Below are 12,703 nucleotides of genomic sequence, written 5' to 3'. Positions count from 1 at the left end.
GCTATTAATATACTATATTTAGATAAATAAAGCTTAAGAATATCTCTATATAATAACTACTATTCTTAATTTAAAATTAAAACTCTAGATTTTTAATAAGGCCTTATAGAGAGAGGAAGCTAAGAATTTAGGGGATAAGTTACCTAAAGCAAATATTAACTAGATATAAAAGTATTAATAATACTTTAAAGATATTTTCTTTTATTATTAGGTATAATATCTAAATATTATTATATCTAAATATATATATTACTAAACTCTCTTTAAGTATTTATATAATAAAGGCTTTATATTAAAAAAATAAAAGAATTTATAAAATAAATCTTAAGAAATTATTATTTTTAATAAAATTATAAAGTATTTTAATAAAGATAAAATATTATAATTCTTCTAAATATAAGATTTATATATTCTAATATATATAAAATTTAGGAACTATTTAAAATATATTAATCTTTAAGTACTAGAAAGTAAACTCTAAGTATTTTCTAATTTTTTCTATAATAATTTATAATATTCTAGTAATTCTACCCTTTATTATAAATATAGAGTAGTTATTTAATATTACTTATAATATAAACTACTTTTACTATATTAGACTTAATCTCTAAATTATTTAAGCTATTATAGTAGAGCTTACTAGTAATCGCCTTAATAGAGATAAATTTATTATTAATAACCCCTCTAAGGTTAAAAATTTTTCTTCTATAATATCCCTTTATTATATATAATACCTTAACTAAGTAATAGAATTTATTATTATAGAGTTCTTAAATAGGAAGTATATTAGTAATACTAAGAACCTACTTTCTTATTATTAATTAACTATATCTATTAATAAGGAAGAGAAAAATAGATATAAACTAACCTCTTCTAGTATTTAAATATATTACTATAATAAATAGATATTAATCTAGTATTTACTTACTTAATTTTAATATTCTTTTCTATTATACTCTACTTTTATATTTAGTAGTAATATTAGCTTTATTATTAATTTCTCTTTATTATATATATTTTAATTATATTTTTTATATTTTCTATATATTATATCTATAATATTATAATTTTATATATTATATATAATAACTATATTTTATATACTTTTAGAATTTTATAATTAAAAGATTAAATTAAATTTTATATCTTTTAAGTTAAATTTTTATATACTAGTAAATAATATTTTAAATAGTTTTTAATAATATACTATATTACTAATTTTTATATTTATAAGATTTATATTTTAACTATAAAAATATTAAACCTTATAGATAGATTCTATAGGTAGCCTATCTACCTACTTAAATTTTTAAATCTATCTATTACCTACCTACTACCCTCGCCAGCTGCCTATTATAGGTAAAACCCACACCCACCTATTTACCTATAGGTTGAGTACTGTCCATCCTTATATCTATCTGTAGCTAAAATTATAACCAACTCTAACTTTCACCGTCTATATCTATCTATCTCCTTGTATTGGTCCGGCTCGATTTTTCTATCATTGGCTCCTCGATCGATAGTAGAGTATACACCACTCTATTTTCTGATTTTAATATTGCTAGGATCCTATATCTAGTAGCAAATTTTAGCCTTATAGTAAACTTACTTTATATACTTCTATTATAGCGAGAGATAGAATATTTATACCTTGCTATTATTTATTCCCTCTTTATATATTATATAGGTATATTCTACCCAATATACTCCTTCTTCTATCAAATTCTCAAATATACTAATATAATTATAGAAGTCTATAGTTAGTCTAGTAAATATATAGAATACTACCCTTAATATTATTCTCCTCTCTATAGAAAGTGAACATTCTACTACAAACCAACGCTTGATTCTGAACCATTATAATCCTTAAACATATCAATGGATCCAAATATTTATCACAACTTCACAAGTAATGCAGAAATAGAATATCTTCTATAGTTCTTATATATTTATATACTAAAAGTCTTCGAATTGAATATTAGAATAGTATCTAAACCCTAGTTATCTATGCTCGCCTTAATAGCGTCCGCTCCCGTCTTCTAACCAGCCTTAAGCAGGCCCCGAGCCCCCAATTCCCCAAGAAGGCCAACGACATAGTTTTGACAATTCCAAGTGTAGTCGTCCGGGTATCTCGAAGGCCAAACATGCCTCGATATGGTATGAATTTATATAGGCTATTGCGCTTAAACAAGCTCTTGCTGGTATTTGAATTGGTACAGAGTAGTTAGATAATCTGGAGAGGGTGGGGGCCTTATCTTTTGGTAGGAACCCGTCGCAACTCGTTAACTCATTAACTGGTTGGTTAGTTGGCGTTGTCTTGGAGCTCTTTCTGCCTGTGGTGCTCTGATAAGGGCCCGCCGCTGATACAACCTAAACGTGAAGAGGTCCGGAGTAAGCCTTGTAGCACCGAATATAAAACTAGGTGCAAGCTGACTAAGCTACATATCCTGACTGCAATTTAGCCGTGTTCCTCGTCTCTCGAAGCGCCCATGTGGAGAGACAAGACATGGACTCCGTAGGTCACCCGCTCACGGGCCGATAGGACTAGTTCCTCCTCCGTTGTTTTACCTATTTTGAAGCGGTGAGTGTGTTAGGACACCCGCTGAGGTCAAAACATGCAACAGGCCGACGAAACCAATCTGTACAAATGCGTTGCGCCCTTGTTGTGCATTTCTTCATACAACCGCCAATGAACAACGGAGTCTCTTCAAACTAGTCTGAAACTGGCAGTTCCTCATCATCGCCGGCAGCCAGTCAAGACCGCATTTCCAAGGCTCGAGGCGTTGGGCGGAGGCTGGCCGCATCCTGGTTGCAGCGCCAGGGCGAATCGCTCGATATTATTTGTCCACAGAGCCAAGGGGCAGCATCACAGGCCCGATCACCATGGTATCACACTCGAACCGCAGGGCATCGGGGGGGCTTCAACCGAGCAGTCGGGTCGCTTTTTCGTCTGAGGCGCCTGGCTATTCGTCCAGACAGGTCAGCTTCCTGCAGTGTATAAGCACAGCAGTCTCCGTCACCCCCATTTCTCCTCCGAAGCTCCCGGGGCCCCTTGTTCTGCTATTGAGAGATGTTTTCGTCCAATACGAGCAGGGCTAAGCGCCGCCCCCGTTGATGTTCATGATGGATTTTGAATATAATCTCACTGCTCCTGGCAATACTCGTTTTCCACCATATTACCCTGCGCCTGGGAAGACGAGTGTTTATCGACACAACGTTGCAGAGCAGGCTAATCCACGACTTTGATCCTTCGGATATCCAACTATTTACACCCGCATCAGGCTGCCACTGACGAGCTGAACGGGTTCGTGCATCCCAAGGCAACGCCAGCGCAGAAATTACCAGATCATCCGCTTGCGCAACCTCCATTGAAGGACTCCCCTCCCCGCCCCTTTTGTTGCAGGTATAGGGCCACAGGTGGCATTATCTAGATGCTCATGAGTGACTCGTTTTCTATCTTTCGCCGGAATTAGTTCGACACACTACCAACAATGTCGAACCATCCGCCGTACTATGGCAATGCGCCACATTATCCTCCCCATCTTTACCCCCAGCAACACCAGCAGCAACATCTACAACAGCCGGAACAAAGGCCTTACTCGTACCTTCACACTCCAGTCGCTCTACAAGGGCCAACATTTTCCTCGCCTGATAACCCCCGTCACACTGCTCCCTCTGAGCAGACAAACCAACAATCTCATTCACAACCCAACCAGCCGGGTAACCACCGTCCGTTTTCGTATGTGTCGCCCGATGGCGATAAGATAGTGGATGAATCAATATCGACGGTGTCGAATAATAGAAACGATGCCGATTATGTGAATAACATCTACACTCACGTATCTCCACCTCCACTTTCTGAACACCCTGCCCAATTCGCCCCATTTGCCGATAGTACCACTCCACCGCCAAACCAACGCCAGATACACCAAGTCCAAGAGCAAAAATACCTTCAACAACAGCAGCCACGACAGCAGGAAGAACAACATCAGAGGGAACAAGAGTACCAACATCAGCAGCATTTCCTACAGCAGCATCAACACCTACAAGAGCAACAACATGGAGTAGTCCCTCATTCCCCTATGGCAGTTCCTAAGTCTCCCGGCCCATTGCCGGTAAAGCAAAATCCGGAAGCAGAAGCTAGGGAGCGACAGGCAGAGGAGGCCGCAATTGTCCCTGACAGCAACCCTTTAGCACCGCAGTCACCCGCCCCAACTTATGCCTCACATTCAGGGCCTCAGAGGATGAACGGCAGAAGTATATCTGCCGTTCCAGACATACAATGCCATGCCCCCGGCCAAGCCTTCCACCCCCAACAAAGCGTCAAGGGTGGAAGCTGGACAAATGGACTTTGCGCATGCTCGGATATAGGTATCTGCTGCTTGGGTCTGTGGTGCCCGTGCATTCTATATGGACGAACGCAGCACCGCCTTTCAAGAAAATCAAAACGGCAAGACCCGACTAATATGCTTGGATATGAGTCCTGCAATGCATCATGCACTGCCATGGCTCTATTATGCGGATGTCAATGTAGGCTACTCCTCCTCTCACATCCCCGTTCGCTGTAGATATATATGTCTAATGTAAATAGGGCTACTGGCAACCATACAGCATACGCGGATAAGACGGGCCTATGGTATCCCTGGCGGAATCATGTCCGACTGTGTCCGAGCTTCGTGCTGTACTTGTTGTACTCTCATACAAGACGAGCGAGAAATCAAAACCCGTGAGGAATCTTCTCGCACTGGCGGTAACACTGTCAGCGCACCTTACGTCGCTCCTGGGCAGATGACATTCAGCCCGCCCCCACGATAAAAGTTGATAATGTCTCATATGATTCCCTCCATGTCCCGGTCCTTATATACCCCTTTTCCATTTTCTTTTTTCCCCCTTTCCTTTCCTTCGTTCAACAGAGTGGTGATACTCTTAAGCATACACGCGCACACGCACACATATATATACCTATTTTTACTATGTACAGTAATGTTTTGTGTGGGCCGTTTAGCCAGGTCCAATTTACGCGTCTCGGGCGCCTCAACAGAGTACTACTTACTCCATGGCTAGCGCTCGCCGCAGCCTCCAAAAAAATATAAACAAACAGCCTCCTTTGGCCCCCTTTTCGTCCCGCCTGCGTCGCTTCACCAAAAATAGGCTCGTCTTGGCATAAAAAGCTTAATAGATAAATGACTAAGCAGATCCACTTTGCACGTGCTTCTTTAAACTTGGCTTTTATTGGCGTTGCTTGGCCAATCAGAGAAAGCGGCGGGCGACAAGGCCGAAAAGGGAAGCCAACGACCTTAGAAGACTCGCTCCTGCCTTCACGCAGCAGCGGCGGCGAGACAAACCGACCAGAAAGACGATCACGACGGCCGCTGTCGGACTCTGCATTTATCATTATCGCACCCGCTGATCTCCTGGTGCATACGACCCTGTACGGCGCAGGACCGACGGAGCGACCGCTAACGGTTTTCACCTCGAACAAGTTTGACCCCTTCGACTCGCTGCTGACCGGCGAGGTTCCGCTCAAGCTCTTCGCCCCGGTCCTTTGCGTGTTTCACGGCTGTCATGTTGGGAGGAACAACCGTTGTTTGAATGGCAGCCTTCACGAATAACTCTTCGGATAGCCCAGGTACCCGGGCACCATGCCTTCAAATTATGGCTGGCAGATCCAGCAAGGGAAGTTCAACGGCTCAAGGCACCCATGTAGCCCGTTGACCCTGGGGAAAGGAGGTAAGATATACCCTCTATCTCGTTTCATATCATGCCATGGTGAAGTGGAGCGGCACACACACGCGTTCTTCCAGGCAGAGGAGAGGACACATCAGTACTAATCCGGGGTTGTCTCTCTTTGATAAAAATCTAGGCACTCTTGTCTTCAATGATACATTTTCCGTCGTTCTGAGTCAAGATGCCGTCTTTGAGCCGTCCTGTACCACCGTTGTCGAACCAGAAACATACGACCCGTCAACGATCGTGGATGTCCGCGAGCATTTCTACGCCTCGACCTCACCGCAGATGTATGCTATTGCAACCGCGACGGTGCTAGCTTACGTCCTCTCCATCATACTTTTCATCACTCCCCGTACTTTTTTTATAGGAGGCCGTGGCGGAGGCTTCCTCGGTCGGCATGGCATGATCAGCGGGTCATATGGCAGCAGTTCAGTCATCGGTGTGGGTGGGAGGCCATGGCTGCAGAAGATAGCAGCATTGACAGTTGCGATATCACTTACGATTGCTACCGCGGACTCATTTGCGGTTGCGAAAAAACAGTATGAAATGGGATACATGGACTCCACAGCTCTCACGAATGAGGTTGTCAACGGCCTTGAATTGCGTATTATACGTGTCATATCAAGCACGTTTCTCTGGCTCGCGCAAGTCCAGACATTAATTCGGCTGTTCCCACGACACAAAGAAAAAGTCGTCATCAAATGGGTGGGATTTGCACTTATTGTGCTTGACACCATATTCAGCATCCTTAACAACTTTGTACATCCGGGGACCACAATAGTCCATCCCGGAAAACTTCGTGATGCAGTCCCTGCTCTCAACTACCTATTCGAACTGGCCCTTAGCATGCTCTATGCAGCTTGGGTCGTTTTCTACTCACTTTCCAAGCATAGGTTTGCTTTCTTTCATCCCAAGATGCAGAATATCTGCCTCGTTGCGTTGTTGTCTTTGCTTGCACTTTTGATACCCGTTGCTTTCTTTATCTTGGACGTTTCTCAGCCTAATATTGCTGGCTGGGGTGAATACATTCGCTGGGTGGGTGCAGCAGCAGCGAGCGTGGTGGTTTGGGAATGGGTTGAAAGAATCGAGGCGCTGGAGCGTGAGGAACGGAAGGATGGTATCTTGGGGCGTGAGATTTTTGACGGAGATGAAATGCTTGACGTAACTCCATCAGAAGTGGCCGGTTCATCTCGTCGTGGTGGAAATGATGGAGGATTTAGGCGCGGTCCAGCCTGGGGGCGCCTCGGGATACTATCACACAACCCATTTCGGCCGCGGAACCGACAGCGTCCCCGATCTCCTCATATTCATGAACGAAAAAGACGCAAGACAGAAAACACCCCTTCAGATATCGAGGCAACTCAGGTTGTCGAGACGGCTCCACCTCCTGCTGTGGCCAGCCCAGTTAGCCGGGAGAATACAACTAGCGCTACAAGCACGCTCTATTGTGTCCGATATCACTCCGTGGGCACACCGTTGGCCTCTAACTCTGATCTAACACGGACAGGACAAGTTGAAAGGAGGGGTTCCGCGGATTTAACCAAACAGACCACACTTCCTATGGGTCAAAGTGACATAATTACCCCAGTTCCTTCCCGGAAAATAGGCATAGGCTGGCTTAACGCTGTCAATCCTTTTAAACGAAGACGTGGATCGCCACCACAGGAGGTTGCAACAGCACAGGCAGAGGAAGGAATGGCTGCCACTGCTACTTTAGCTACAGGCCTCTCCGAAGAGCGTGAGAGTCGATGGAAATTCCCCCCAGCATTGAGCATGGTAGCATCACATCTTCACCGAGACTGGATAAGCTCGTCTGAGAAGCGTGATATGGAGCCTCCAATCCTCCCTGTCACCGTTATACCGGCAAAGAGCAAGCGGGAACGAGCGCAAACAAACCCGAGGGAAGATTCTACAACCCCTAATTCACGCTTCCGATGGGGTGAGTCGCCCGGCGAACGGAAAAGGATAGAAACGCCGCTACCTGTCATGGTGATTCCAGCCCGGTCACGATCAGCCATTACGTGGTCAACTCCAGGTGTGGATGAGCCTGGCCGTCCCTTTTTCAGCAGCCCAACGAACTCAAGTCCTAATCCGCACGCTCTTACCGAACAAGGGACACCATCTCCACTGATTTCATCTCCACCACAAGGTGCGAATTCACGGGACCCGGGAAAAAATGCCACCCATATGGATCCAAGGCATGTTCAACACATAATGTTTGAAGAAGATGAGGAAGATGAACAGGACGTTATGTCAGATTCTCCACGATGTCAAGATGACCGGGAGCAACATGACCATTCTGAAACGACTGAAAGCACATCCAGCTCTCATTCAAGCCAGCAACCGCCGGAGCCACCCGATTCCCGGTCACATACCGGAGCAGCTACATCAACAACACGGCAACACTCGTCATCAGACCTTGACATCAGATAGGATGTCGACTCACTTGGAACATATAACCTGTTCATTTTAGCGCGGAGTAATTTCTGGAAATCTATGTTACCATTCCTTTATCTCGTTGTTTTCCCCGTCATTTTCTTCTTCGTCTTTTTTGGGATGCGTTCAAAAGAGAAAACTTGACGGCCTATCTTCATTATGACCACCTTCGTGTACATTCATTCTTACCTTTGTTCTCTCCTATAGTAATCTCTAGATGCAGAACGCTCACCAATTCATGCAAATATCAACTAAATCGAGTCCCGAGAAGCTTTTACATGCCAGTAGCGTTCCGTAGAACGACATGCTTCTTTGCAGAACGGCTGCGGTGATACAGCGGCTCGTTTATGCCCAGAAAAGCCCACGTTATTCTTAGTGTTTTCATAGCCTTGCAGAAAACGCATGCAAGGAAAAGCATATCCGAATGTTCGCTGACGTTAGCCAAACTTCGAAAGCTTCAACACTGTTTCCGACTGCGCTTCAAATCCGTCGATTCAACGCCGGCATTAATAGAAATGATAAACCACCTTCAATGAACACCTCGATCGATGTCGAATGTCAATCCCCACATGTTTGGTGCTGGCGTCAGCCATGAGCTGCCCGTGAGGGGCCCGGGGCTGATGAGGCTGCCGTTGAATCTAATCGCGTTGATAGTATCCAACGTATGTACCCTCGTAGCCGCAAGAAGGAAAGGACGGAGAGCTGAAGGGCCTGTTTCGCATATCATGTAGCTATTCTCTAGCTCAGATCTCCCGGCCAATGTTGTTATCTCTCCTAGCTTGACGATGTTGATGACCTCGCGCGGCTCTGCCGCACTTGTCGTGTGCTGAATTACATGGCCCTCCCACAGCTTTACAAAAACCTCACCCTTACCTCCTACGGCCAGATACGATATAACGAGGATGATCTGCCTGAGGGATATGGAAGTGCGAGCCCATTTTCAATGGGACTGAATGCGCTGGTCACCCGTAATGTAGCGCCACTTGTTCGATCAATAACACTGCGCGGCGAATGGCGAGAAGACGGGTTGGAAGAACATGCTCGAGTTGGACGAGTCCCGGACTCGTCAATGATGTTGAATATCTGTGTTCGAGCTGCTATTGACAAAATGGTTGGGTTAGAGAGCTTCAGGTATGCGGTTGCCACTGCTTTATACACAACCTATGTTTTTCACACTCGAGTAAGCCCGCTACACATTTTGAAAGATACATTTAGCTAATAGCTTTCACGCATTACACAGTTGGGAAATAAGTAATACGAAAGCACTGGAGACTGTATGTCAGGGACTTGCGCAGCTTCAGAACCTTCAGTCCTTGACACTTCGGTTCCCGTCGAGTCGACATCCTAGACCTACGACTATCATTCCTCCTATGCCAAACCTACGCGTCCTCAAGGTCACAGACATAGATCCTCTTTGTTATCCGGATGATATCTCTCTACTACTATTTGGCAGCAAAAAGCTGTGTGATCTAAGAATGCACTGGTCTCCCCGAATGCGGGAATCTCAGGAGCCGAGCGTTGCTCTCTCTGATTACTTCCGAAGGTGTATTTCGGCGAAATCACCATTACGACTGAAAAAGATAGCATTTCAGAACTTCTTTGCACTTCATCCAGGGAAATCAGGACCCGGAGTCACCCATAGTTCTCTTGAAGAGATTACCATGCTCACCAATTCCAGCGATAACGCTGCCATGACCTTTGTTGAGGCAAGTTGGCCGGCACCAGGGCCTCGGGAAGAAATGTCGATGCTAAAGACATTTCGAGTTGATCGTGTAGAGAAACGGGGCATAGATTTCTTACACCAGCTTAGCCCCCTTGAAAATTTATACTTTGTCAACCCCTTGCGAGAACCAATAGACTATGTCAACAATTCAAGGCCAGGCGTCTCATACCCGCCATCCCCTTCTACAGCCCACCCAAGTGGTGGTAACCAACCCATGGGCCCCGAATACCAGCAGAACCATCCAACACCGCCTGGACCTGGTATACAACCATCAACTTCACGAGCATCCCTAAGAGAAATGCAAGTGTCTACGATTATTTCAGTTCATGGTGCTACACTAAAACGACTACTCCTTCCTGCGCGAATGAATATGCCAGTACCACTGGTTGTCAAGCTGGTTCATGCTTGCCCGAACCTAGAGCAGCTTGCAATAGCTGTCGATGGGAATAGCCTTGAAGTAATGGGGATTGTACTTCCATTCTTGAAGAAACTTGAAGCGCTCCGGATTCTAATACCAACACTGCAGGATAATGACCTAAGGAGTACAACACCTACAGGTAACGTTCGCACATGTGGACTAGGGCAATCTGGAATCAACAGTAATATAGTCAACCGTCCTCACAAGCCAAACTGTTTTCCGCGGCCTGATCTATCACTTCTTCCTCCATCTGATTCACGGGATCTTGCGAGGCTGGTTGACATTGACGACTCTTTCCATATACAAACCCTTTCGCTGCACCTCGCTGACCCAATTTACAACAATATCAAGATAGTCGGTATAGGCTGGAAGGCCTGGCAAATCGGCGGATTATACAAAGAGTCGGCTCCAACTAGTAGCCAAACTCTACCAGCTTCTGGTGATATATCAAATGGCAATGGAACAAAACCACACACCCCAGTTGGCGTGTCTAATTCGGGTACAAATGGCCATATACCTTCAATCCTGAGGAATCCCCCCATGATGAGGCCAGAAAATTATGGACCTGATAGCTCCAACTTACCATCATGGCCAACACAACAGCCACAACCTATAAGTTCTCCACTAGAAAACCGAAATCCGCTAGGCAAGCGGAAATATAATAGCCAACAGAATTCATCAGCTCTTCTTCCGCCCCCTGGAGGAGAAGCATATACGCCAATAATGGAACCCACAGCGAAAAAGCAGCAACAACATCCCCCTTCGGCTGGTTCAAATATAAGCTCTGGACACTTCAATGCTCCCGAGAATACTACAAGTGGGAATGAGACGCCCACCTTCCCTGCTCTATCTTTTTTGGATGAGCAATTATTTGCCCAGATACCCGAAAACCTGCGGCAGAGTCTAAATGACTGCTTCACGCAGATAAGAGGCAACGCAGACCAACCCTTTGTGTGGAAAAGACACGTCAAACGTGTGGGTTGGGATGTCTTGAAACATTGGGAGATATGGGGACTTGATGTTCAGGAGATTTGAGGTAATAATCTGGCTTGTTATACCTCCTCGTTTCATGACTTATGTCACCACTGTTATTGTCTATATTTCTTGTTCTATACCCCCCAAAATTTTTTGGATTTTTTTAGTGCGAAAAACAATATTTATGATAGACGCTGCATGTATTTGTAAGAAATTACTTGAAATTACTTCGTGTTTTGGTTAATTTCAAAATATCTCAAACTTTTTCCTGAAGTCATATTCCTCGATTTCGGGGGTAGTATGGAGTACCTGATACGTTACTGCTGGTTGCAAGGGGGAGACGGGAAGTTGGAGGGAGATAGTATTGCTGGGCAGGGCCACATACAGCTCGCTTCACAAAGCACATTCAGGGGAAGGAAGCCAAGCAAAAAAAAAAAAAAACGTTTGATATACAGGTTAACATTCATCACATATATATACGACTAAAAAAACTATAGACAAACCCTGATCTGGAAAGGCATCCAAAAGGGCGAGATTATCACTTGATATCAGCTTGCATATAAAACAGCCGTAAGGAACGGGACAAAGGGGACAGGAAGGCCAACTCATATAGACTGGATGATAAAAGGGGCAGACATGACAATATATACAGGCAGGACATATAGACATAAATCGAACAGAGAGCTCCCAAGCGGCGTAAAGGTTAATAAGATCAAGAACCAAAACCCCGAGTCTACCATTCCCCGGGCTATCCACCTGGTAAAAAAGAGGGGGAAATAATATAGAAATAAATCTGTCGTGCTAACAAATCCTTGTAGTAAACATCTAGGAGGGGTAAGAATGAGAAAGTAGATAGCAAGGGAAATCGTTACAGGAAATGAGACGTCATCCCACCACCATTTGTAGCAACGGCAGCAACAGGGGCCTGTCCATTAGTGCTAGTACCGTTTGCATTGTTGTCGCCAGTATATTGCTCTTTGAGCAGGACTTCCAACATGTCGAATTCGCCCACCATTGGGCCGGTACCTCCGAGGCCCTGGTCAACTCCTGCGGTAGAGCTGTTGAAGAACTGATCGAGTGGGAGGGCAAACCAGTCCGACATGCTGTTTGAATTTGCTTGTGTGTTATTGCCGCTTGGGGCGCTCGTGTTGATAGCTGAGGGTGCAACGGTGGAAGAGGATTCATCCATTTCCATCTTGGGTGAGGTTGAGCTAGGGTCGTAGTAGTTGTAATACACGGAAGGGGGAGGAGGCATGAAAGAGACGTTGATGTTGGAGGAGTTGATGGGTTGGACGGGAATGTTGGCTAGGGGGTCATGATGAGACGTTGGAGGGGCTGAGGTTGGGTGGTGGTTGTCGAATGAAAAGCCAGAGGTGCTCGGGGTTCCGTTGGTATGGTTTTGTGCCAACGGTAGTCATTGT

At 44.7% G+C, this 12,703-nt stretch overlaps 4 protein-coding genes across 4 annotated transcripts; 3 read left to right on the top strand and 1 right to left on the bottom strand.

Moving 5' to 3' along the window:
- Nucleotides 1-3,491: 3,491 nt before the first annotated feature.
- On the top strand, nucleotides 3,492-4,997 carry TERG_08518 (uncharacterized protein; the record flags this gene model as incomplete). The annotated part of the gene is made up of 2 exons (XM_003230994.2): nucleotides 3,492-4,530; nucleotides 4,592-4,997. The coding sequence occupies 2 exons, from the start codon at nucleotides 3,492-3,494 to the stop codon at nucleotides 4,813-4,815; spliced, it is 1,263 nt and encodes a 420-aa protein (XP_003231042.1). The 3' UTR covers nucleotides 4,816-4,997.
- Nucleotides 4,998-5,642: 645 nt separating this feature from the next.
- Nucleotides 5,643-8,163, top strand: TERG_08517 (uncharacterized protein; the record flags this gene model as incomplete). Its single annotated transcript, XM_003230993.1, has 2 exons — nucleotides 5,643-5,730; nucleotides 5,864-8,163. 2 exons carry the CDS (start codon nucleotides 5,643-5,645, stop codon nucleotides 8,161-8,163), a joined length of 2,388 nt encoding a protein of 795 aa, XP_003231041.1.
- A 551-nt stretch (nucleotides 8,164-8,714) lies between these two features.
- Nucleotides 8,715-11,342, top strand: TERG_08516 (uncharacterized protein; the record flags this gene model as incomplete). The annotated part of the gene is made up of 3 exons (XM_003230992.1): nucleotides 8,715-8,828; nucleotides 8,945-9,297; nucleotides 9,407-11,342. The coding sequence occupies 3 exons, from the start codon at nucleotides 8,715-8,717 to the stop codon at nucleotides 11,340-11,342; spliced, it is 2,403 nt and encodes an 800-aa protein (XP_003231040.1).
- Nucleotides 11,343-12,150: 808 nt separating this feature from the next.
- On the bottom strand, nucleotides 12,151-12,537 carry TERG_12696 (uncharacterized protein; the record flags this gene model as incomplete). Its single annotated transcript, XM_047751619.1, has 1 exon — nucleotides 12,151-12,537. One exon carries the CDS (start codon nucleotides 12,535-12,537, stop codon nucleotides 12,151-12,153), a length of 387 nt encoding a protein of 128 aa, XP_047607564.1.
- Between the last annotated feature and the right edge of the window lie 166 nt (nucleotides 12,538-12,703).

This window comes from Trichophyton rubrum, assembly GCF_000151425.1.
Source record: "Trichophyton rubrum CBS 118892 genomic scaffold supercont2.15, whole genome shotgun sequence".
Taxonomy (NCBI): Eukaryota; Fungi; Ascomycota; class Eurotiomycetes; order Onygenales; family Arthrodermataceae; genus Trichophyton; species Trichophyton rubrum.
This window is presented reverse-complemented; position numbering and strand designations above follow the sequence as displayed.